The following is a 27,194-nucleotide window of genomic DNA, read 5'->3' on the forward strand; positions in this document are numbered from 1 at the left end:
CTGCCATCTATAGACTCAGAAACTATGTGACCGATCATTATGACAATTGTTATGCATATGTGCTTTTTGAAATAGGAAGTGATTATGCTATCTCCATTGATGTAACTCGCCACCAGGTGGCGCTGCGATAAAAAGACTTCTACACCGTTCAACCGATTGTCATGAAAATCAGTACGTACAAGTATTTTTATTTGATCAACCGATAAAAAATAATAAAAAATTTTAAAAATATTTATAATATTTGATTTGATAATGATAATACCTGCTAACATTATAAATGCGAAAGTAACTCTGTCTGTTAAACTCCTTATGTTTAAACCGATGAACAGATTTAGATAATTTTTTTTGTTTGAATTAGTTTAGTTTGATTTGTGATTATTTGAGTTCGTGGGAAGGAGATAGACTTCTTTTATTTTACCCCTGTGGGAAGGTAAAGTTGAGGTGAAAGTTTGTGTGTTATAAAGTTTTATAAATTTCGCTTTTTTATTTCATATTCATCGTATTTAATTTTTTCTGCATTGTTTTGTTTATCGGTGCTTGCCAACATTGGAATCCACAAACTTTACTTCAAGTATAAAAATAATAGATACGCGTGCTTTATTCATTGTATCATATATTATCGACATAATATCGTTTATATTGAATTTTTTTCTTTGTAACTTGTGTACCTAATAGAAGCAGACTTGTTTTGCAACTGATACAGTACCTTTAGGAGAGATACAGGAATTTTAAAGGAAAACTTCCTACTCTAATCAAGTTTTCTTAATTATAAGTTGTAATTGATAGGAAAGGAAGTCGGAAGTGTTAGGACGTTCAAGAGTTTTGAACCTGACTTTCGCCGCAGATAAGTCGTTAGTTACCGCCTTTATACAACGAATTGTTCAGTTTTAGATGGATAAAATAGATAATTAGACGTACCGTGCCTTAGGTTTCTTGTTTCTTTTGTTCATTTTTTTTTTCGTTTCAGTTTACTGGTTCCTAGTTTTGTTTCATTTAAATATAGATTTTAAATAATAGTTAATTTTTTTACTAAATAAGCTATATTTTTTATCGTTACTTGTTCTTGTATTTAATGTTACCTACTGTGATATATCTCTTTCGATTTGACAATTTTCTCTGCGAGAATTTTGACATAGTGTATTAATTTAATTATCTTTGTACACTGCTATTATTATAAACATTGGCGTGCAACTGTGGCACAAGCCCTCGCTTAGGAATGGTTACCGGGCCTGAAATCGGTCTAGAGAATGTAATAATAAACAAATTTTTACTCATCTAAAATACTTAGGTACATAAGCTGGCTCCCTCGGACTTTAAAATGGAACTATGCTTAGCATTTCTGTTTGCCGTTAAAATTTGGATGAGTTTCCATTCTTACCTTGGTACCCTAGAGCTTGTATGAAGCTATCACCAAGGGAAGTATGCTTTCATTACTTACCAGATTTAACGTTACAATTCTATTCTTTCACAGAAATTTAAATAATTCTAATTATTAAGAGAAAATTGCATTAGCAAGCCCGTCAATGTTGGTCGAGCTAGTTCGTTCTCCCCATCCGAGGCTATAAAGATAAGTTTGTTTTCGTTGCATGCTTCATCGCAGTGCTTACCATTGCGCGGTAACCATCGCCATAGATGTGTTGTGAAGTGTTTTAAAGACTACGCAAATTAAAGGTAACATATATTCATATCATATACTTAATAAAAATATAGCGTGACAGGGATTAAAAAGTCATATTTTACCTATTTGAAAACTTATTAATTTTTTTATTTTATTTGATAAATAAATAATCTTAATTAATTCATGTAAATATTAAGTGTAAATTTTGTAGATTTTTTATTTTTGAAATATTATACAAATATAATTTAGCTATAATATATCATTTGAATATACGTAAGTAACCTTTTTTTGTTTGAAAAATATGCTGACTTCTTATATCTATGAGATATATTTTATACACATATACACGTTTTTACCTATGTAAAAATATTCCTAAAGTATGAAATGGCTGATATAACTTTTGCTATAAACTTTCAGATGTTCAAACGGACAGTTTTATTACTGTTGACTGTATTGACAGTTTTGCAAGGGGGCTATGGCAAAACATCTGGTAAGAATCTTTTTATATATTATATATTAATTGAATATCTTGCAAAACAAATAAATGTTACGTAGACGTGTAAAAAATGAGTAAGTAGGTAAATATAGTCAAGATTGCATACTAAATATAAATATTTTTTTGCCGGGATATACCTAAATGAGCAACAAAAACCTTAAAAGACTTATTATCCAAATTTAAAATAAAAAATGTAATGATTTTGAATCAATTCTATCAAAAATTTATATAATTGATTTTATACACATATTTTAACATGCTAATAGTTCATCATCATCGCCATTAAAGTAAAATATGGGTTAAAACAAAAAGCTCTATGTCAAAATACTTGCATTAGGCATTTCACGATTAATTCTCAATAGTAAACACCATTGCCCTTTTTTCACTGTTTCGATTTGTATAATATAATATTGGCAATATTTCGTTTATTTACTTCATTAATATACAAACTATATTATTAATGAGCAGGGATGGCCCAGTGGTTAGAACGCGTGCATCTTAACCGATGATTGCGGGTTCAAAACCCAGGCAAGCATCGCTGATTCATGTGCTTAATTTGTCTTTATAATTCATCTCGTGCTCGGCGGTGAAGGAAAACATCGCGAGGAATGTCTAATTTCATCGAAATTCTGCGACATGTGCATTCCACCAACCCGCATTGGAACAGCGTGGTGGAATATGTTCAAAAGCCTCTCCTCAATGGAAGAGGAGGCCTTATCTCAGCAGTGGGAAATGTACAGACTGTTATTACTTTTTAATTAATATAAATTTAAATTTAATATATAAACTTGATAACCGGCTTACCGAGTTACGCTATTTTGATTCGAATGTTCGTTAAATGTTATAAATAAATAACCTTTATTAACATAAGAATTAACAACATTAAATGCTTAAATATATATATATATACAAATATGAACTAAAACTAGTTACTGTATAAATCTTGACCGCGTGGAATGGTGGCAAGAATGCTAGCAGCATTTCCCCGTTGAATCGCAATTCCGATCCTCTGGGCAAAAAACGAACCAGCCCTCCTGTCACCAGTGGAGGCAATGAGGCGAGGTGTTATACTTTTGATGAAGCTTTTTGCACCACTACTCCAAGGGCCAAGCGTTTCGACAGCATTTATACAATGTTATAAATTGTAATTATGAAAGTCAAAATCGCATATATCTTTTTTATATCACGACCGTGATCGATGGGTTCTGTATTGTATAGAGTAGTTACTGCTGTTCTATATTGCGTAATATAACATTAAAACTAGCGGTAAATTAGAAACGTCTTTGTATTATTTGAAAGTCATTTGTAATAATTTACATTCAAAGTAAACATTATTAAAAGATTCTTGAAAGTCACGGTAAAAGTATGGCTTTATAAATATATATATGATCTGCATAACGATTTCTTATTTCCTGGTACTTAAATGTTACATAACTTTTAACATTGTTACGATTTTATTTGTAATGTATTTAAGCTCATTTATACACTTTATAGTCATTAATACACTTTCCGTTATAGTAGTATCACTTCGCGTTGCGTTTTTACGATGTTCATCCGGTTTTTATGCAAATACAATCATTATCTTATTATTATAAATAAGATCTATAATTATACGGGTTTATATTTCACGTACACGCTATTAAAAAAAGTTTTATGGATTAGATTTATTATTTTAAATTAAAAATAAACAATTATGTAGTCGAAAAGTTGTCTTCAGCAGAGTTATTACATTTAAGAAAAAATATACCTTATACTCATCATTTAATAAGGCAAGAGTTTAAGAAATTTCGCATAATGAGGTTAATGTTTGTTATTGAACTAACTGTTAAAATCGAAAGTATATTACAATCGTTAAAGAGCCGTAAGTTTTTCTCTTCGACTAGGTACTCTGTGAATGGTGAATGAGGCATAGGATTTTAACCGTTGGTTGCGGGTTCAAATCCATCTATGCATCGCTGAATTTTCTCGTGCACGGAAAACATTGTAAGGAAACCAGCATATGATTTCAATGAAATTCTGCAATATATGTATCCAATAACCCAGATCGGAACAGCATGGAGGATTAGGCTGCTTACTTTGTCCTCAAAGAGGAGTGGAGGCCTTAGCCCAGCAGTGGGATATTTGCAGGCTGTTACTGAGTAAAAATTAAGATGCCTATTGTTATAATTATTTTTTTAATTGTTATCTTCTGTTATAGGAATTTCACAATTTTGGTCGGATGACATCAAAGTGTTCGATAAAATTTATGGAAAGACATCTGATAAGGAACTTTATGGAGTGACTCTCCCACCGAGTATCAAGTTCGACATAGAAAGTAAAATCCCAATACAAATCGAAGCTTCTGAAAAGAAAGAGAGATATCTATCAAATGGAAAGAACGTTCTTGATTCAGAATATTATCCTTACGATTTAGGAGATACTTATGCAAAACTATTCTCAAAATCGTTGTATCCCGGAAAGTCGAAACCATCTTCTGCGTTACAGTTCATAAGTTTTTCAGATTTCAAACCCATAAGTGAATCTACAGACCCAGAAACTTATAGCTACCTTAAACACCTAGAGAAAATGAGTGAAAAGAAAAATGATTTGACAAAGCATTACAAGAGTCATATCATAGCATCAAATTCTGAAGAAGACGAGGCTTACAAAAGTATTCAAGATATATTAGACGCCCACGAAGCGAATAAAAATAAGAATTCCAAGGAAGACGAAAAAGAATTTTCAAGTCCAAAATCTAAAAATAAGTTTAACGACGAAAGTGCACGATTTACGAGAAACAGAAACAGGAGCAAAGTAAGGTCGGTGAATGGAAATAGCATAAAATCTAGATGCATTTCAGGTAGATGCAGGTATACTCAGAGCTCTTTGCACACTGGTCCGTATCTGAGAAAAATACAACATTACAGATACTCTAGGCGTTAGTTTGAGACTAAGTGTTTTTATAGATGTAGTTATTTATTCGTACAACTTGTTCGAAGCCATTAATAATTTTAAGATATTTTACGGATTTATAAATGCATCATTATAAGACTTAAACATTTGTTGTTGTTGTTGTTTTTCTGTTGTTTGTTGTATTTATTATTGATTTAAGTGTATCTTAAGTACATATTACAAATCATGTCTCTACAAAAATATATTACTTGATTTTAGATAAGGATAAATAAAAAATTGAGTATTTATTATAAATAAAATTTATTTTAATTAAAGTATTGCATTTTCACTCATAATGTAAGAATTATAAAATAAACCCTTGATTATGAAGTTTCTAGGCGATATAAGCACAATATGCGTCCTCTGTCCTCAAGTCTGCTAGAACTTTAAATTTTAGGGCATTTTATGTTAGAATTCATTTATTTTGTTAATAAATGAAGTTAGGATTTACGTCATTCTGTCGCCCTTGGTTGGATAAGGGATTTGACGGGGTTTTTCTTTTCTTGTCTTCAATGCCTTGAAGTAGAAATGGAGGAGCGTTTGCCTGGCGCTGGTGTCTGTTGTCCAGTTCACGCGTCAGTTCGTCTACGAAGTGCCCTCCCGTCTGCCTGGAGAAATAGTTGGTTAATACTTACTTTTTATTTAATTTACTCTTTATAAAACATATTCATAATAACTGGTCCTGATGATAATTTATCTTTAAGCAAAGTTACATTTTGATTTCATATTTTAGATCAATATTGATGAACTATAATTTTTTTCTTTACTTCTATTACTATACATACATATACTGAAGCATATGTATAATAATGTCAATCAATAAAATGCAAATTTTTATGTCCTATAATGATTTACTACCTTCTTTGATTTGGAATACTCAAACCAGTGAGAAGTTATATAATGTATAACGAGATATCGGCAACGTAAATACTAAATCAACGCACCGTTCTGTACCCCTACCGCTTTCGATATCTTCTTCCGACGCCTGGTACATGGAATAGCCTCGACGTGATAGCTCCTCGTCCGGAGCCAGACCAGGATTGTGGAAAGCATGGTTTCCGTCTTGGCTCATTTTTAATTTTCTGTTAAATATGCAAAATAGAAGATAATTAGCAGTCGTTTCATTTTTTTTTTCTATATCAAGTGTTCATCAAATCGCATAAGATTTTTCCGAACTACTACTAACATAATATTGACGTCATAGTTACAGATTTCTTATGTTCATTGACTTGCGTTACACAACGGTTACGATTAATATTATGCATAATATGAATAATTAAGGTTAGTGAAAAGTCTAAACTGTCTGTAAAACTAAGTTATATATTACTTACTGTACTCGTAATCGTCCGCTGGCACTAAGGTCTTTAACCTTACGGCGCAAACTGGCGACTTGGGTACATAGCACGATGCTCATCACTAAGAGCACCAGCCAGGCCCCGCTGAATACGCTCAAGATTATGATCGTCGCTGTTTCCTGAAACATTTTTTTTATCCCCTTTTATCACGTTAATTAAAAATATACAAAGAGGTTACTTTATTACGAGCATACGCTGGAGTTCTTTAGTGCTATTCTGTAAGAAGAAGTTAGAAACATATCGCTGAACACATGTGTGAAATCTCAGAATGTGATATGCGATATTCGACTCTAATAATAGTAAAGTTTATACACGTATCAGTATTGCCGAAAATCACCGAAAGCAGATTGTCAACATTTCACGACTGATATACGAAGTAATTTATTTTAAAATCGTAGTGCTGATTTCTTACGTGTGATTTGTCTCGTCTATAATTTTAGATTTACATTTCACACCTAATCATAACGTTCTAATTTTTTTCCGAAAACATAACATAAACATACACAAAAAATGTTACAACAGAAAACATCGATCAACCAACACGGAATTACTCCTATATTATTTTAATAGAAGAAGACAAATAAAAGCGATTGCTAGTTTTCTATCACAGGCGTTGAAATTGTGCATAAATACTAGGTACACTACTGTAATTTTTTTATTATTATTTTACTAATAAGTGTGTATCAAGTTCGATTGTAATAACGTATTAATGTAGCAAAAGTTTATTTTAATGTACATTAAAGATAATGTACATTTTTTGAAAGTGTTTTATCTTTTTAAAGTATTTCCTATGCCAGTACTCAAACTAGACATATTCGTCACGATAAAATGATATCACCCATTACCCAATCATAGGAGTATCGCAAGAATTTTAAGATAAGTAAAATCTACTACATATTTACGTACAGTCTTAATCCAAACATTTCCATAGCGAATAAGGAACAATTTCAAATTAAATGTATCGCAATTGTTTATTTTCACTAGTTCCTTCGCTATATTTGATATAATAAAGATATATTATAACTGTCAACGTGTGAATAAAATAAAAATGGAGACGGAAAGAGACAGAGAATATCTTATGTTGTTAATATTAATTCATACATTTGTCATTGTTATTGGAATTAAAATAGAACTTATTTATATCAAAAATCAAAATCAAAATATACTTTATTCAAGTAGGCTTTTACATGCACTTTTGAATCGTCGTTTAACAACTATGTTAAGTGATTAATTGAAGCTACAACTAAGTTCAAATAATATTTTAATATTTTAAAACTTACCATGGTGTCTTCTAAGTCTTTAACACTACCTGCAAATAAAAATATGACGTTAACAAATGTTTTCAACGTTATCTTAAAGTAAATTAATAATCATTTACATTTACCACAAACTATTACTATACCATTAATGTAAACATAAATACCAATTCAAATTTCTGACCATAAATCAATTAATAAAGCAACAATCTTTCTAAGTATATTTTTAGCGTCAACTTTTGTTTTGGTGATAAAAATTATCTTGAAGGCTAGCTAATATATTCTGAGAATGATATATTTTGAACATTTCGAAAGGACAATGAAATGCATCGGAAACTAGAAGCTTTGTAGTTGTATAAAAAATAAAGTAATAAAATATTTCTTTACCATATCACTAGGTGTAAGGACACATGGTTCACGATTCGAGCGCGCGGCTCGCACTGCGCGCTATCTAGATAAGAACTGATAGCGATTACTAACATCTCTGCTACGTGGTTATTCACAATTATATCTTTATCTGGCGTTTTTGTAACTCTTATAATCTTTAAAAACAAAAATGCTATACGTAAAATACTATCTACCACAACGGTTAGAAATATTGATGACATATTTTGCTTCACAAATCAAAATATAAACGCGATAAGAATTATTAATGAGATTTCTCCTAAATTTTAGATACATTAATATTAAAAAATGGTAAACGATATTAAAAAAGCTAATAAATAAGTCAAATTATTTCGATTTTTAATTTTATTGTGTTTTTTAGTTGCGCGTCGGATTATTTTGCTTGTGTCGTGTACCTTCGACGAAGTGTAAAATAAAATGGAGTAGCTACACAATAAAATATTTTTTACTAAATGTACAATTTATATATATTTAAAAAACTTAAGAAACAGACACTCTTAAGAAACAGTCAACAAAAAATATATAGATATATCTTGAATACAAACTTCATATTAATATATTATTAAAATATACCTTCGAAAAATTCACACAACTTTTAAATTTATTGTCATTTAAATAATTATAATAGGTAGGTATTACGTGTTAATTTTAAACCCAACTTTCATATTTAAATAATGCCTTACTCTGACTGATTGGGGGCGAGTCACCTCTGTTCAGAGGAAAAAAATGACGCATCCCCTACTTTTCCTTTCATATTACTTTCGTAACTTCAAAATCACTGTGACACTAGTTGAAAATTGCAATTAAAGAAAAACATTAAAATTGGTTCACCACTTTTTTTTTACTCTGTTAAAAATACTTACATATTCGAAAAATTAAATTTATTTCAACTATATCGCATGAATGCTCAAAAACAAAGGACCAATTATACTAATTTATAACGGTAAGTTCCCGATTCTTTTTCGATCTAATATCGACCGAACCTCAACTGGATCGTTTTGTTTGCATGTGAATATAAAAGCAGCAAGTAGCGGTTACGTTTTGATTTAATTGCCACAAAATGACAAATCGTTAGTAAATTGGTAGTTTGTTCGTGGAAATAAAGTCGACGGAACAAAGACAAGTGACTCTTAGTATATGACGTCATGTATTTATTCCGCATTCTTTTTCATTTCCAAATATTAAATCAAAGGTAATTAAAATGATCAGAATAAGTCATTATGTTATCATAAGTATATTGATAGATATTATTATTTGATAAGATTTATTGAAGTGTATTATTAGAATAAAATTTATTTATAATAAAATTTGTATAATGTTATTTTGTTTTATGATTATGAGGAGAGTTTGTGACTCAATTCATAAATTAGGGTCTGGCACCAACAATGATATTTCACCGCCAAAAATTGTTCCTTTGTGTTGCTATGTTTCGGCTATATTCATAAGTTTACCAATATCTTCTAGCAGGATAAATGTATGTAGATGTACATTGTACTGAATTGTAGTTTCGTTTTTTTAACGGTGTGTGTCAGTGGAAACCTTCAGAAACGTACCGGTTTTTATGGGATACCTGCTCAATTCAATCACTGTAATGACCATCTTCGGCACGTACAAGAGTTCATCGTATCCTTGTATGGCAGTTCTCATACTACAGTTATCATTCTACTGCCCTTCATGCCGACTTCCTGTGGAATATTGACGACACTATTGCAGGGAGAAATCTGGCCAACCTTACGGGGCACACCTTCAGTGTCCTCATGACTCTCTTAGCTATAGTGATATAGCTCGTAACTCACTTACCCTTTTTTTTTTTTTTTTTTTTTTTTTTTCGCTGGAAAAACGCTTTACGCGCTTCCCCCACATGATGGAAGTGGGGGGGTGTGTGGGACTCCCCAGTTTCCTGGACGCCGAGTGCACCCAGGACCACCGGGTTTACCCACTAAAAAACCAGCGGTACCCTCTCCGTCCTTCGGCGGGCGCCACGGGATCGCTTACGCATGCTACCGTGACGCCCTGACGGTCGACCCGCCTATGCTGGCCTCCAACACCTAGGGGGGATTCTCGGGGTACTGAGACCCCCCCTTTTCCCTGCGGCGCCTATTCAGGCGGGGAGAGAAGGTGCGCGTAGCGCCTTTTCCTCCTCCCCGGTCGTCTACGGCGGAGCGGGTCTGTAGCGGCATTCTCCCGCTCCCGCTCCGCGGCTTCCTTCTGCGACATCACGTTTTCGCAGAAGGAGCGCATCTCCGACCAACACGTCTCACTGCTAAGCATTTCGTTAATGATGCTCGACAGCGAGAGGTCTCCGCCCATAGACGCCGCCAAGGAGTGCCTCTGGGGACCCCACGCGGCACACTCACTCAGGGTGTGGTGCGCCGTGTCGATTGGCGCACCACACTCGTGGCAGGATGGTGACGCCTCCCGCCGTGCTATTCCGTGCAGGTACTTACCGAAGCATCCGTGCCCGGTAAGTACCTGCGTCATCCTGAAGGTGAGCGTGCCCTTATTCCTCGCGACCCAGCGACTCAAGTGGGGACGGATCGCCTCCACTGTCGCCAGGCCCGCCGTGGGTGACCCCAGATCCTCCTGCCATCGGGCGATCAGGGCTTGCTGGGCTAGAGCCCTGATCCGCCCGACCTCCGCCAACCCTGGACGGTCGCCGCGGTTCCTTGCCTCGACCCGGAACCGGTACACCTCCGCGAGCACCTCCGCCTGGAGCTCCCAGGGCGGATCGCCCGCGAGAAGTGTCGCCGCAGTCCACGACACCGTACGGTACCCTCTGACGCCTCTCACCGCAATGACCCTCTGCGGCTTCCGCAGCAGGGCCCGATTATCAGCGGTGAGGGCGTCGACCCAGATCGGGGCACCGTACAGCGCCATCGACCTCACTACGCCGGCATACAGACGCCGGCACAGCGATCCCGGCCCCCCCACATTCGGAAGGAGGCGGCCAAGAGCGGCGGCGGCGTTGATGAGCTTCGGGCCGAGATGCACAAAATGCTGCCCGAAGCTCCATCGACCGTCCAGGATGAGGCCCAGATACTTCATCTGGGCCTGCACCTTGATCACCGTCCCCCGGACGGTGATACTCGCCCCTCGTGGGGGTCCCCTCCGTGGACCATGGAATAGGAGGGCCTCCGTTTTGGTTATGGAGACCCTCAGGCCCAGCATTCCCATACGGTCCACGGTGAGAGCCGTTCCGACCTCGGCGAGGCGAGCCGCCTCCCGAAAGTCCCGGCCAGTTGCCGTGACGAGGGTGTCATCGGCGTAGCACAACACCCCCATCCCGGGAAGGACCGGAGCTCGCAGGAGCCAGTCGAAACCGACGTTCCACAGGATTGGGCCGAGAACCGACCCCTGTGGAACGCCGCAGCCCACCCGACGCCGGACCAACCTCCCGTCGACCCCCGCCCAGAGGACCTCCCTGTCCTGGAGGTAAGCCTCCAGCAGCCTCCTCAGATAGGTTGGCACCCCATGGTATCGGAGTGCCTCCCGTATCGTCTCGAAAGGGAGACTGTTGAAGGCATTCGCCACGTCAAGCGACACCGCCAGGACGACTTGCCCCTGGGCTACCGCTTCCGTCGTCCGAACCTTCAAGGCGTCCAGGGCGTCGACCGTCGACCGGCCCGCCCTGAACCCGAACTGAGCCTCTGAAAGGCCCGGACCGACCTCCTCGAGGTGCTGAACGAGACGGGCTGCGAGAATTTTCTCGAAGAGTTTGGCCGTCTCGTTCAGCAGCACTATTGGTCTGTATGCCGAAGGGGAATCCAGCGGCCGACCTTCCTTCGGCAACAGGACCAACTTTCCCTCCTTCCAAGGCTTCGGAAACTGTCCGCTGTACAGACATTCGTCGAACAGCTCCCGAAGCCCTGCGCCTAGGAATTCCAGGGCGTCGCACAGAACACGCCCTGGAACCCCGTCCGGACCCGGCGCTGTGTTCTTGGCCCTCAGGCGGCTGAGAGCCATCTCCATCTCCCGCTCCGTGATCAGTGGTGGAGCCACTGTGTCTTCGATCACGGAGTGGGGGGCCATCTGCGGAGGGACATGCTCGCCTGGATGGGGAAAGAGTTTCCCGACCAGGCGCAGGAGGAGTTCCGGCGACATCGTCTCGGTGACGGGGGCGCCTTGAGTGCGGAACCTCCCGCGTACGCCTCGGTACGGGCGCCCCCATGGGTCTCGATTAAGACCCGCCAGAAGCTCCTCCCTGGCCTTCTGCTTGGCCTTGCTCATCGCCAGCTGCAGCTCTTTTTTCAGCTGGCGATAAGCATCCAGCATTTGTCCCTCCAGATCCGTGTCGAGGCCGTTGCGCCTCCGACAACGGACGTAGGCCCTCCGCGCCCGGCAGCACGTCGCCCGAAGGTCGGCGATTTCGGGCGACCACCAATATACATGCCGGCGCGGAACCCTGCGCCGGGTCCGAGGCATTGCCGCATCGCAGACCTCCCTGAGCGAACTGCGCATGCGGCCCGCCAGCTCCTCTGCGCTAGCGCCCTCCCTCCTTCCTGCGGAGCCCCACCGCTGCACGATAGCGGCCTCCTTGACCAGCTCTCGATCGACCTGGCCGAGAGACCACCTCGGCAGCGTAGTCGGCACCCTCTGGGTTTCCGCCGGCCTGCGAGGGGTGGAGATCTCGAATCGAATGTACCGATGATCCGATAGAGTCTCCACGCCCTCTTCCACTCTCCAATCGACCACTCTGCGTGCTACGACAGGGGTGGCGAATGAAACATCCACCATGGAACCCCCCTGATGGCGCACGCAGGTCTGAACCTGCCCCCTGTTGAGAAGGGACAGGTCGGAGAGCAGGGCCCACACCTGGACGGCCCTCCCTCGCGGATTCGTGGAGGGGTTGCCCCAGGCACGCGACTTCGCGTTTAAGTCGCCGAGAACCACTATCGGTTTCGGCGACTGCCTGGCCACCGCAGCTCTGACTAAGCCGAGATAGGTCTCGAATTCAACCAGGCTACGGTTAGGGGAGAAGTACGTCCCGACGACGACGTACTCCCCCCACCCCACCACTACGTAGCCCGATCCCCTCTCGATGAGTGAGAGGGGGGGCCCCGTTCCGCTCCTCGTGAGGACCGCCACGGTGTCATCCGAGTCCCCCACCCAGTGAGGTAGAGGAGGGACGAAATAAGGCTCGCAAGCCACCGCGAGGTCTACTTGCCACTCCGCCATGGACTGCAGAAGCAAGTCCTGCGCTCCGGCGGCGTGGTTTATATTCGCTTGGAGGAAGCTTAGTTGTCCGTGCATTTTTTGGTTCGTTGAGCTTCCTCCGAGGCCTGGCGGCTACATTCACTTGTGGCGGTCCTGGTTCCTTGAACCGCCTTTCCTTTCGTGTGGGGAGGGTTGCAGTCCCTTCCACCCATCGAGTGCCCTGAGGGCCTCCCAGCCTCTGCACAGACTGCGCAGCGGGCTGTTGCAGAACATGACGGTGCCAGGTGCCCTGCACCTCCACATCTGTAGCACAGCGAGCTCCTGTCAACTTTTGACGGGCAGAGGGCTCTTGTGTGCCCGAGACCAAAACACCGGAAGCAGCGAAGAGGTTGCTGCTCCAGAACCCTGACCCTAGCAGAGCTCCATCCCACTAGGAGCCTGCCATTGTTGGCCAGGGTCTTAGCCGCCACCGTCGGGCACCTCACGGTAGTCATGCCTACCCCCGCAGGACCTTTGGCGATAGTCCCGACCCGCACAGAGTCAACGGGGCAGTTACCAACCCTGGCAATGGCTGTCGCCAGCTTAGCCTTAGTGACGGAGTCGTCCAGCCCCGTGATCCTCAACTCAGTCATCCTAAGGGGTAGAACGACGTTAGCCACTCCATCCAAGGCGACGCGGAGCTTATCCGCCAGTCGCCCAGCCTGTTCCTGGCTCTGCGACTTGGGCAACTCCAGGACCCTAGCACCGGTGGCAGCGCGGCGGATCTTCATACCTTCTCCTATGCCTAGCTGCAACAGGTCGACGCTTTGCTCGGCCTTCTCTAGCACCTGAGCGTACGTCACTCCCTTCTCCTCTGCCTCAGGCTGTAGAGAGATGATGACGGCAGCGGTGCGGGGCATGGATATTTTGCCCTTCTTCGGAGCTACCGCCGAGGTGGCTGTGGGTTTGCTCGCGATTGGTGGGGAAGATTTCCTATTTTTCCCTTTCCGGACAACCGTGGCCCAGCTTTCCTCCTGTCCCGTACGAGCCGGAGCTGAGGGGGCGGGCGTCCTAGCTGCCGGTGGTACCACTGCAGCTAGAGTTGTCCTATTAGTATTGGCCTGCTTCTGCCTTTTGGGAGCTGAAGCCGTGGGTGGCATCAAGGGCCTCGGTGCGTCCAGCTCTTCGGTTTTAGCTGGTGGGCTGCTAACTCTAAGGGAAGGGAGTCTAGCGTCTAGCATCGCTCCGATCGAGATCGTGATGAACTCTTTCAGTTCATCGATCATTGCAACGCTAGATGGCGTGGCCGCAGAAGGCCCACTCGCAGCCGTCATGGTCGCCCTCATGTCGGCGAACTCCCTCCTGTGAGCCTTGAGTTCGACTTTAAGGTTTTCGACCTCTCGGCGAAGGCGGTTGTTGTCCGCCTGCAGACGCCGTGTCTCTTCCGTCTCGGTGCGAGAAAAGAGGACCTCCGCTATTGCCTGTAGAGCGGCAGCCGATTCTTTGAGGCTTTTAATGTAGCCGAACTTGAGGTTGCCCGATTTTTTGGCAACCGTGAGGATAGCGGCTACGTTGCGCTCCACCTCCGCGTGCAGTTCCTCCGCTCCGAGCGTCGCCGGGTCCATGCTGTTTGTGCCCGACGATGACGGCACTACTGCGTCCTTCCTTTCGGTTGGTGCCTTTTTAAAGGCACGGCTACGGAGAGCCCTCTCGAAGGCAACTTCCCGATCCTCCTCCTCCTTTTCCTTTAGTTCGGCCCTAGCCCGGGTTAGGACGTTACCTTTATTTTTGCCGCGGCGGTGGGCAGTGGGTCTCGCCGTCTCAGCTCCCTCGCTTCCGGAGTCGGAGTCATCCGTCTCCAGCGGGCGATGTTTTTCGACAGAGGCCTCCGAAGCGGTCTCCATCTCCGAATCCATCTGGATCCAAAATCTGGTCGCAGACTAGATTATCCCGCACGACAGGTACGGTCCATAGCTTCTGATTATTGAATTACGTCATTTTTTGTGAAAGATTCATCCACCAGAGAAGAAAATGACGTTACTAAAAATTAAAAGTTAGCCTACTGAGCAACCGAAACGAAAGTTTAATTTTGAAAATTGTTACAAAAATTTTTAATTTTCTTTACAAGGTCATCTGAGTCGATATACCAAATGAAAACTGGGAGGGTGTGGGGGGCTTTTTTTCCGATTTCCCGAGTGGAAATCGAGAAAACGAGTACGGGGCGATGATCTGGGGGTGGATCCGAGTAGGATTCACGAAAAAAAGCGGTCAAAATCGAACAAAATTTTTATATGAAAATATTTAATACTACGTAACGGGTAGGACTTAGCGAATTATTATAGAAAAATTTAAAAGTAAAAAAGTGAAAAAAATATGAAATTAAACGATTAAATTAGTTAATATAAACAAAAATAAGACGAAAATGTGTAGTGAGAAAATGCGATATCTCTAATATTTTAGAAAATAGCAAGCCTGTAAGGAGACCGTGTTTCGATCGCTTAGGTAACCTCGGTTTTGAGGGTGGGTGTTTTTTCCGATTTCCCGAGTGGAAATCGAGAAAACGAGTACGGGGCGATGATCTGGGGGTGGATCCGAGTAGGATTCACGAAAAAAAGCGGTCAAAATCGAACAAAATTTTTATATGAAAATATTTAATACTACGTAACGGGTAGGACTTAGCGAATTATTATAGAAAAATTTAAAAGTAAAAAAGTGAAAAAAATATGAAATTAAACGATTAAATTAGTTAATATAAACAAAAATAAGACGAAAATGTGTAGAACTCACTTACCCTGGAACAAAGCCACACTAAGCATTCATTTTTGGCAATAGAAAGACGGATGTGAAATATTGCTTATTCAACTAAAATTTAAATGTTGGAAACAAATATCAATTTTTTTAATATGGTAATTAAATTTGCTCCAAGATACGATTTCGAAATGTTGAATCCATTACCGTTAATTTCAAGAACAGTAACCTTAATGTAATTGAAGATAATACTTGAAATTACTCTTCAAAATTTAAGTTTCATTGTTAACAAGAACCTTCATTCGATCACGGATGTCAATCAAAGTCTTTGTTATATATTCATTTAAATTGATGCTTGAGGCTTAATTTCTATTAAAATTAGATTCTATTCTTATGTGAAACATCTTAATTATAGAAGCGTAAAATTGATCATTCTCCAAAACAATCTCATCTAATGACGTGAGGTTTAAACTATTGCTATTTATTGCCAAGTTCATATAAACGACTGCAAAATATCATTAATCTTCTTATATTATGAAAAGTGTTTCGATACCCAATTTTGCACATATCAAGTCAAACGGACAAAGTTGTAATTTAAGAATTCCTTAGACCTGAAGGTTTTCCCAAATGTTTTTCTTAGGCACGAATTAGAAGATGAATTGTAAATATAAATTAAGCACGTAAGCTGCGATCGTTAGGTGAGATAATTGCTATTGTATGCTATACAATATACTAGACCGTTTCATCTTATTCAGGGTCGTCAATTTCCTGACTATCCCCTGTATTTACCTGAGGCTATTTGTTATTTTAAACATGACCACAGGGTCGTTTTAATCATAACCTTTGTTATTTGAAGCGCTTTTTGTTATAATATAAATTTAACTCATTAAATGTATGATTGACTTAAAACTCATCAATAAGGCTAATTAATTAAAGACAACAATACTGAATTGTTCTATAGCAGTGGAATGAGTCATTGGGTCATGGGTGTTGTCGACTAAGACGGAACCCAATCAAGAAGATGCAATTGCTTTCACGTTAATTAAAATATTACCAAATAACTGTATGTCAAGTTATTATTACTTCACTACATAAGCAACAAAAAAAAAACACAATATTATAAGCGAATACAATTATATTTAAATCATTAAGTTTGGTCCATATGGCGCCTTCTAGATCACGTGTGATTTATGAATCATGATATTATAATGATACGTCAAGGTCGGTATTTTTGGATCGTGAGGTCAAGAGTCTGGGGTCAACAGGCAACTGTAACTGGCCAGGCTGTAACTGGCGTCTTGTTTTATTTCGTGATTTAGATCTTCTTGTTGATTGTGTCCATTGAATTATGAAAGGAGCAAAAATAATTAAAAAACGTATTACTTTTGATAATTTTCGAATAATAAAAAATAATATAATAATGTAATGAGATCCTGACCTAATAAGGGCAATGGCAATCAATATCCAAGGCTAGTCAATTAGATATATCATGTATAATATGAGGGCACTCATATACACACTTTCTTTCTGAAATTTTCAAAATCCGATGGGATTCGACCGACACAAGATCGGGTACTGGAAAACATTGGGGTTTCGGTACCTTCTAATTTCCATTTTCATTTTCTATTTGAACCAACTAAGCTGCTCGAAATAAAATTCTATAGTATAAACAACTATTAAGTTTGGTTTTGTTGTTGATTGTAAATTTCTTACTTATCTCTTTATCTTGAGGACGAATGATGATATCGACTACAATTATTCGCGTAATGAGACTTAAATATTCATATAAAAATTAGAAATAAATCATGATATCAAATAATTGTGGCAAGAATGTATTTCCCCGTTAAGTCGAAATTGTTATAGTTTAGATAATAGAGTTAAATAGGACGCATCCTTATGTATACAATACAAGCTTTGCACGCGACCTTTGTATGCGTTTGAATTTAACAAAAAAAATATTGTAGCCTAAGTTACTTCTTATTCTATCATTTATCTGCCAGTGAAAGTCCTGTCAAAATCGGTCCAGCCGTTCCAGAGATTAGCAGGAACAGACAGACAGACAGACAGACAGACAGATAGACATTTTAAAAAATGTTATTTTTCTATATGTACCTACTGCGTATACATAAATATGCATTGAATAAAAAAGGGCTATTTTTAAATTACAAACATACACTCCATATTTATTATATGCATAGATAATTAATAATTTAACATACAGAAATAAACGATAGTGGTTTCCAATTTCAAATTTTAATTGTTTTTTTTAATATTTATATCACAGAAATATTACGTTTGGTACAATGGACAAAGGCACAAATGTGAAACATTGATGTTACAATGAGATCGAACCCACTCGCTATTGACACAGCATATCATTGAGTTTGACAGCTAACGTCTGCATCGAAATGGATTTAAATCATCTATTCAACACGGCTTGTGTTATGTTTGTTCTCTTAAATACAATATGCACTTAACCCATATGAATCTATGTAGGTATATCGCATAGCATAGCCATGAACTGTCGTGTCTGAGATAATTGTTTTTTTTTTTAACACTTACATTATCGTTGCTAAACATTTTGATTCATTTGAAATTCGAATCGAAATCGGTTCGAATTTCAAATGGATCATCGAAAGAATACCTATATATGTATATAATAATTTAAAACTTTCACTAATTTACATTGAAAGATGAAACTTGACAACTCCTTTTAATTGTTAAATTCAGTCAGCTAGCTTTGATTTGTCTTTTAACTTTAAAATAATACAATATATTGTAACACTGTTTGTCCCAATCAACATTGTTAATTATTGTTATTGTATCTGCATAATTAATATATGTACCGCAAACATTATTGTTAATGTAGGAAGATTGTTAAAGTTAATTAATTAGCTTAATAATAGTTATTAGCATTCCATCTCGTCCTCCTTATGGAGCTAGAAGTATAGTGCTGGATCCAATTTTCCCTTTGTCTCCTATAATTTTATTTTTACAATTGTATATTTTTTTATAATAATTATATTATGACTAGTCCTAAGCCTTATGCCTAAGCCTTATGGTTAAGCTTTATTTTAATAGCCGATGGCTATAAGTCTTCGATGTAGATTCTCATGATCGACCTTTCAAATGAAACTTAAGAAAGATTATCTCTCAGCTTCATCAGTCACGCCCACTCGATCTGTAATTAACCATACATAATCTGTTTTGACATAGCTGTGGGTTAGTCAGTAAGCATCATACTTAGCAGTAATAGGCAATTAGGATTTTGGTGTTAGTGAGATGAAGCGTGTAATTTGACTCAGAAATGCGTTAATGACGATTACATATGGTTTTGGACCACGAAAGTAAAATACGGTATCCGTTCTGTTTTATCATATTGCGTGGTATATCATTTGTTGCCAATGATATACCATATAGAATTCTATGTACCTAGTAATTATAATCGTTCACTGTAAGTACATCTCTATTTAGAAAAAATTTACATAAATGTACCAACATTTATTAGACGCTAGTTGAAAAAATCATATCACGAAATTAAATGATATCGGAACAAAATTTATATTCAATTTAATTTAGGCGTCGTCCCGATCTCCTGGAAGACTGCTTTGGTGCAACCGATCCCTAAAAAAGGCAACCGCTCAGATCCGTCCAATTTTAGGCCTATAGCCATCCTTGCTCTCCAAGGTAATGGAGTCCCTTATTAACTGCCAGCTATCTAGAGGAAAACCAGGTGATTAGCGACCGCCAGTACGGTTTCCGTCGGGGTTGGCCGGTGATCTTCTAGTTTACCTTACTCATAAATGGGCTGAAGCAGTTAAGAGCAAGGGTGAGGCATTAGCAGCCTTCGATCGCGTGTGTCTTAGTTTGAGTTTGAGTTTATTACCAGCTTTTTGGCAGATCGGAGCATCAAAAAGACGCAAGTTTGCGGGTTAACTGCTAAAAAGCACTATTTGTCGTAACTCCATGATTTGAGAACATCCTGATAGCCGCTACAGGTAGTATCGGATTACTTAGCGTTGATATTTCGAGCCTCGTTCAGTTCCGCGGTCAATTGGAAGGCAAAGCAAATTGGCTTCAAAAAAGCTCGGTGTGCTCAACAAGGCGAGACAGTATTTCATGTCGGCCCATCGCCTAAAACTTTACAAGGCACAAATTCGGCCTCACATGTAGTACTGCTCTCACCTCTGGGCGGATGCTCCACAGTACCAGCTCCTTCCATTTGACCGTATTCAACGTAGAGCGGCTCGAGTTATCTCCTTGATCCTTTGGCTTTGCGTTTATGTTGGATCACTCTGCAACTTCTACCAAATTTTTCAAGGGGAATGTTTCGAGGAATTTTTCTGATTAATCCCGGCTGCTGAATTTCACCTTCGGACATCTCGTCAAAATTCAAAACCCGCACCACCTTGATGTCCGAAAATCCACAACCGCGCGATTTCTTAGACATTTTCTGCCTCGCACAACAACTTTGTGGAACCAGCTCTCGCCAGCGGTTTTTCCGAACGGATACGAAATAGGAACCTTCAAAAAAAGGGCGTACTCCTTTCTTAAAGGCCGGCAACGCACCTGCAAGCCCCCTGGTGTTGCAAATCTTAGCAATTTTGTCTGAGAGATACATCATCTACATTCATATACAACTGTTGAAAAATCGTCATAATTCTTTCCGCGGAGGCTTCATTTGCTTACTTATTTAATACGTTCTTTATGAGTTAGTGGAACAGGAAAACGGTTAAATGGCAGCGATTACGTTTCGATTTGATTGCAATTCGTTAGTATCATTGGGGGCAGACAATGTTAACAAATTTCGAATAAAGATGAAATAATATTTGGATATTTCCTTTAAGTTATTTAACAGTACGAGTGTATGTTTGTAACTCGTTACATTTTAAGTAAGATTATAAGACTGTGTTTTATTCTAGAGATTTTTTTACATGTGGTATTTTTATAAGCCTAATTCTAATTAAATTCCAATAAAATAGCCTCCTCTCCCGAGGAGGCCTTTGGAACATATTCCACCACGCTGTTATAATGCACGATTCCTCACGATGTTTTCCTTCACCGCCGAGCTCGAGATCAATTATAAACACAAATTAAGCAAATGAATTTTCAGCGGTGTTTGCCTGTGTCTGACCCCGCAATCATCGGTTAAGATGCGCGCATTCTAACCACTGGGCCATATCGGCTCTGTTGTTGTTTTTGTTTTTGTTCTAATTCTAATTCAGATTACTCATAATTGGATCAATCATTATTTTTCGTACCACTAATAAATAAAAAAAATTGAAGCGCAAGGCCCCTTAAACCACGAAGCCTTAAGCAGTTGCCTAAGGCAAAATAAAAGTGTTTAATAACGAGATTGCCATAATGAATCTTTGAAATGCAATGTATCGTTCCTCATTAAATAAGTATATTGAAATGAGTCCAAAATATTAAATCATAATGACAGTACACACAGGTTGACAAATATTTATTATATACTTTATAAGCTATACCAACTAATCCTGTGTATTGTTATAGCATAAAATATTTTGTTATATTTGCCGTCCTTATTTTAATTTGGCAAAAAAAGTTTTTTGCCGATTTTGCTCAGTAGAATCTACTTTATGGTCCGGTATTTCATAATTTAAAAGTGCATGTAAAAGCCTACTTAAATTTATTTTATATTGATTTTAATTGACTATAGAGTACAGATAAACTATACTCAGGAAAGTCACTTATCGATATAACGAATAGTTACATAAATATAGCGTGGGGAAAAGTTATTTTACCCGAAGCATTATTAACTAATAATGTAAAATTACATCCTTATAATATGTATATGTACTCACATCTCTAGCAGTAGTTACCCAAACCATACCCTCGTTTAAGCTCCTAAACACTGTTCCTGCGAACCAAACATAGATGACACATGTTATAATTATAACGTCCTCACAGTGCCGCATCTTACAGAGGATCCAAATGAGCAAGCATAGATGCATTCTCTATTCTTTTACTTTCATTATCTGAGGGCAGATCAATTCAACATAAGCATAGATAAATATAACGCAGGATTAAGGACTAAGAACCTTTAGGCACAGCACAAATATAGTATTCAAGTTGCTATACAATTATAAGTGTGAATAATTGCATTAAATCATTTTAACAAATAAGATTGCAAATGTATTATTAAATTCAATATGTATGCGCTTCAACATTTCGTGACTGACAATGTTGATGCAATATTAGGTTAATGACTGATATTTGTTAGTCTATCGGCCATTAAAACATCTGCGAACTATAACATATGTAAGTTCGCAGGGTTTAACTAGACATAAAATATACTAGCTAATGATAACTATTTAAATCAACAGGGTTTGTTATAAATAAATATGTATAAATATTTTTGTAGTATCTAGAACGGTACTTACTAGGTTTGTATTATTTAGTTATAATGTATATTATAATATATATATGTAAGCAATTTTAAACCTTATTATAAATAGTTATAAGAATGTTTTTGGCATAAGTTGTAATATTTCAATCTTGATGGGTGTGTCATCTCAACATTGTGCTCTTAAAATGTCAGATGTTTCGAAGTACCTACGTAATATAGGGCGAATGTATTGAAAAAATCAGTCATGCCTCCATTATTATCAAAATATCGATTACAATGGTTATGGCACAAGACTTAATATTTGTATAGATATTTTATAAAATAGGTTACACTAATATGCTTTTGTGTCAACATACATAACTAGAGATAAATCCGGCATCGCTCGGGTGAAATAAATGAAAATAAATAAATATGATTTAATATTTACTTTTCATAATATTTTTATAGATAATGTGATTATCAAACATCTATATTCTCTAGTATGGAGGTAAAAAGAAAATATAATTATTGTTTACACAGCTTTCCGAACGAATCCATAAATATCACAATGGCCGCCTTTTGAACTGTTATTTCATCGAATTTGATAGATTAAATAACAATATCGAAATATCGATTTATAAAATTTATTAATATCGATTATACGAAATTCGTATAATCGAGATATTCGTGTTACGAATTTCACTTATATTGTTGTCTAATTAAAATCATCATTTTTTAACAATCTATGTGGGTAGCTTTCGGGTACACATTCACGAAATTATTAATACACATATGTTATGTTTTTTCTTAATTGTAGAAATTAAAGCAGATTTTAAAACAAAGGACCCCGGGTCTGCATGTCTATCTAAACGATCTCAAAGATAACCGAAGCGACGTTCATACGAGTGATAGTTTATGCGTATAATTTATTAAGGTATTCTATTATTGAAGATGTCAAACTTTACTGGTGCTATTGAGGCAAATAAAATAACGCTATGAAAATTAAGCTATGCCCTTACTTTGTTAAAGTATAAAATACTAATCAACTTACATTCAATATATAAATATATAAACATATAATGTAGCCATAGCTTTACTAGCCAGCTGAACAACAAATTACCTAACGACTTAATCATTTCCGAATATAAAAAAAACTAAATACATACCATTTTACCTCTTAAATTTAATGTACTATTGTCCAGTTTTGCTTGCGTTATTTATTTTATTTCATATCAAAGTCATACGCTAATTTTAACTTTATAATTATGATTCCATGGTTGAATTTTCAATGATATTCGCTTATTTGGAAAGATACCCTCATTACGTCGTTTTCAGTAGATTAGGCACTTGAAAACAAATTACTCATCATTTTACATCTAATGATCATCTTTGGAAGGTTGATGTGAATTATTTTAAAGTACCTATTTGCAATCCGAGGTTCTTTTGTGTAAAACTATATTTATATATTATAATTAAATCGTAACGAGATCGTTTGTATACAGGAAACTGTTATTTGTAAAAAATAATATTACTCAAAGATAGACGCAATAGGCTATTTGACTGGTTTTTAAAATCCATTTTATATTATTTAGTAGAGGTTAAGGGAAAAGTTGATTTTTTTATTTCTAGTACATATTTGCCGAAAAATATCATATTAAAAATTCCATATTTAAATAACGCGCGAAAACGATACTTGAACAATATGGCGCTACAATGGGGTCGGTCACGTCACTTTGCTGTATTTTAATCTGTGCTACATATAGTAGAAAAGCAAAGTTTACAAGAAAGTGAGGAAAGTTAGGGCTCCGGAAAAGTCGGTTGGTTTTTTAAAATTATAATATCCTCTATCTTTTGTTAGAATTTTTACATTTAATCACCGGCTGTAGGTAAAATGTTTGCGGTAGAATTTAATTTATGGAATTTGACTTGTAATTTTGAAGGAAAATAAATTTTTCATTGTCTTATAAATAATTAAAAGACGTTTAAATTTTAGAAAAATGTATATTATTACCACGACAAGAAATATTTATGAATGAAGAGTGTTTAGCCTTTTTACCCAAATATTCGACTTGTTGGTCGGTTCGTCTATTCGATTTTCAGATATGGCAATCCTAACCTTAAAGTCGCTCATCGTGCTATGGAAAGGGCTATGCTCGGCGTTTCTTTGAGGGATCGCATCAGAAATGAGGTGATCCGTCAAAGAACCAAAGTCATCGATATAGCCCACCGGATTAGTAAGCTGAAGTGACAGTGGGCTGGTCATATTTGTCGCAGAACCGACAACCGTTGGGGAAAACGCGTTCTAGAGTGGAGACCGCGTCTCGGCAAACGTAGTGTAGGACGTCCTCAGGCACGGTGGAGTGACGATTTACGCAAGGCGACAGGCAGGAGCTGGATGCGAGTAGCCGGAGATTATTAGAGATTCCAAATGGAATAATAACAATTCAAAAGTGCCCATTGCGCATTTTGAAATAGTTTATTTTATTTTTAATCACACCAATATGTTGTAGTACAGGAAAGTTTATATTATTATTTATTATATAAGATATATTAGCCTGTAAGAGTGTGATGTACATGGTAATATTTTTTAAGACAGTATGTATCTTGTAGAATTAAACACTTTGTATACCACGTTGGCTTCCCAAATAAATAAATATATCCGTGAGAGAGGTCTTCCTTCACCCAAGAGTCAGGGTAAGATGAGTGCCAATGCAATTTATCATTCATATAATTAAAAAAAAGAGAAAAACAGTACCTAGTTTATGATAGCAGATAGTAGACTTTAAAGTGCCCTGATGGACGAATGGTTATAAGAAATGAAGCTTAACCAATGATTTTTAAAGTAAATACATGCGTTTAATTTTCATAATTTATCTCATGGTGACTGAAATTTCGTGAGAAAACTTGCACGTGCTGTATGAGAATCTGCCTCTGTATTACTAACTAGCATCTATGCGACGTGGCATTAGGAAATAATAATTGGTCAATGAGCTTGAGAACTTCTCCTCAAAAGGGAAGAGATAATAGGTTATAATTTTTACTTACGAAACAATACAAAAAGAAATATGAATAAATTTATGTTTAGTTGTTGTTTATTTATATTGTTGTTCATAGTCATTGTAATGTTAACATTTAAGGTCGATTTACCAATTAGATTAAATAAATATTACATTTAAATAACAGCTCGCTGTGCACCTACCTCACCTTTTTATAATTCTTATTTTCCCGCGCATTGATGATGTACTCGAGATGACAGATGAATGAATACAGAGAAAAAATATATTTGTACAAAATATAAATCTAATACTAATTAAATATTTTATTTAATTTTGATTGACTAAAGATCTGTGTACACTAAACAATTCAAAAATCGCTCATCCTTAAATCAAGCATGTAAGAAATATATTGACAGCTGAACCATTCGTATGGTAGGTTATCTCAGTCAGGTTGCCAGCCATTAACTATTGCTGACAACTCTATTAGCGACCCCATTATACAGTAGGACAGCGCCGGTCCAGATTACATGAGATAAGGCAAGTGTTGGCGAAGATCTGACAGAAATACTAATTGATGGACAATGTTGTTGATATAATATTTTAGTGAAAATTTCAGCTAGTGTGCACTCTTTAACTACATCTCTTATATTAATAAGGTAAATATATATTTATATATCTTAGACTTTAAATCCACAAACGAAGATAAAAAAAAATACTCAAAAAATAGCACGAGCAAAAGTCTGTTGAACTATAATTTAAAAAAAAAACATAATCATTTTCGAATGGAGCGATTCAAATCATAATGACAGAATTTTACTGCAAATTCGTTCGTTCCGCAATTTCAGTTCGTTCGTTAATAATATATTATTTATAATGTTCTTTAGGTTTAAGAATCTGTAAAATAGAAAATTGTATTTAAAATTTAAGAATAAAAACGATTTTTGAGTATGTAGGCTAGGAAAGGTCCGATGAATATTGAATAAAACCTCTTTTATAAATTAATGCGGCAAAGTTTCTGAATTGTACTGACTTTATATTTTATTAATCTTAATAATATATTACCGAGACGCAAACAAGAACACGGCTCTAATAGTTATCATTTACATAATTTAAAACAGATGTTAAATACCTACTATTTAAATACCTACTTGGTATACATCAGTCTTTAAAGAAAGGGTAATCAATTAATCATACAATCTTTTTTTATTTTTATACTGTCCTAACATTTATGTCAATCATCACACGTACATTTTTTTAGTACAAGTATTACTCAATAATAAAGAATAATAGTTGGAGGTGGATGGGCTCGCCTCCGTTAGTGAATATATATAAGTATAACATATTATGCAATCAAAATCTAAATATATTTGTACAACTTCATTTTTTTATTCTATTTCCAATATGAAAGGTAATTTCGCCAAATCTCTCACAGTATAGTCTCACTCAATAATAAAGAATAATAGTTGGAGGTGGATGGGCTCGCCTCCGTTAGTGAATATATATAAGTATAACATATTATGCAATCAAAATCTAAATATATTTGTACAACTTCATTTTTTTATTCTATTTCCAATATGAAAGGTAATTTCGCCAAATCTCTCACAGGGGGCGTAGCTCAGATGGTAGAGCGCTCGCTTAGCATGCGAGAGGTACCGGGATCGATACCCGGCGCCTCCAAACTTTTATTTCTTTTTATTTTTCATTTAGAAGATATGTAATCTTATATCGAATCGATAATAAAAGTAATTGCTATTATTTCAAATTAACTTGAATGATAGAGAATATTTTTTTGTACGAAATTCAATTTATATTTTAATAAATAAAAATTTTAACAAAAATCTTTAAAACTACGCAACGGATTTTGATGCATTTTTTTTTAATAGATAGTGTGATTCGAGGGGAAG

The 27,194-nt window shown here is 37.5% G+C and overlaps 3 protein-coding genes and 1 non-coding gene across 4 annotated transcripts; 2 read left to right on the forward strand and 2 right to left on the reverse strand.

The window, feature by feature from the left end:
• The first annotated feature begins 1,588 nt into the window (after positions 1–1,588).
• Positions 1,589–5,295, forward strand: LOC124543843. The gene is made up of 3 exons (XM_047122164.1): positions 1,589–1,671; positions 2,036–2,108; positions 4,312–5,295. The coding sequence occupies exons 2-3, from the start codon at positions 2,036–2,038 to the stop codon at positions 5,034–5,036; spliced, it is 798 nt and encodes a 265-aa protein (XP_046978120.1). The 5' UTR covers positions 1,589–1,671; the 3' UTR covers positions 5,037–5,295.
• Positions 5,288–8,140, reverse strand: LOC124543844. Its single transcript, XM_047122165.1, has 5 exons — positions 8,044–8,140; positions 7,681–7,709; positions 6,377–6,519; positions 5,990–6,127; positions 5,288–5,653 (listed from the first exon to the last, which is right to left on the reverse strand). Exons 2-5 carry the CDS (start codon positions 7,681–7,683, stop codon positions 5,473–5,475), a joined length of 465 nt encoding a protein of 154 aa, XP_046978121.1. The 5' UTR covers positions 7,684–7,709; positions 8,044–8,140; the 3' UTR covers positions 5,288–5,472.
• A 5,155-nt stretch (positions 8,141–13,295) lies between these two features.
• Positions 13,296–15,110, reverse strand: LOC124543887. Its single transcript, XM_047122207.1, has one exon. It carries the CDS (start codon positions 15,108–15,110, stop codon positions 13,296–13,298), a length of 1,815 nt encoding a protein of 604 aa, XP_046978163.1.
• An 11,784-nt stretch (positions 15,111–26,894) lies between these two features.
• Positions 26,895–26,967, forward strand: Trnaa-agc. The gene has a single exon. It is a non-coding gene; the product is annotated as a tRNA-Ala (tRNA).
• The last annotated feature ends 227 nt before the right edge of the window (positions 26,968–27,194 follow it).

The sequence above is a fragment of the Vanessa cardui genome, chromosome 3 (assembly GCF_905220365.1).
Source record: "Vanessa cardui chromosome 3, ilVanCard2.1, whole genome shotgun sequence".
Taxonomy (NCBI): Eukaryota; Metazoa; Arthropoda; class Insecta; order Lepidoptera; family Nymphalidae; genus Vanessa; species Vanessa cardui.

Bases quoted from the DNA above. Each gene is read 5' to 3' on its own strand.
- LOC124543843 (XM_047122164.1), top strand. From the start codon at position 2,036: ATGTTCAAACGGACAGTTTTATTACTGTTGACTGTATTGACAGTTTTG. The intron at 2,109-4,311 runs GTAAGAATCTTT...CTTCTGTTATAG, and splicing joins GGGCTATGGCAAAACATCTG to GAATTTCACAATTTTGGTCG.
- LOC124543844 (XM_047122165.1), bottom strand. The intron at 6,128-6,376 runs GTAAGTAATATA...CATATTTAACAG, and splicing joins AGCGGACGATTACGAGTACA to AAAATTAAAAATGAGCCAAG. The intron at 5,654-5,989 runs GTGCGTTGATTT...CTATTTCTCCAG, and splicing joins AGCGGTAGGGGTACAGAACG to GCAGACGGGAGGGCACTTCG.
- LOC124543887 (XM_047122207.1), bottom strand. From the start codon at position 15,110: ATGGATTCGGAGATGGAGACCGCTTCGGAGGCCTCTGTCGAAAAACAT.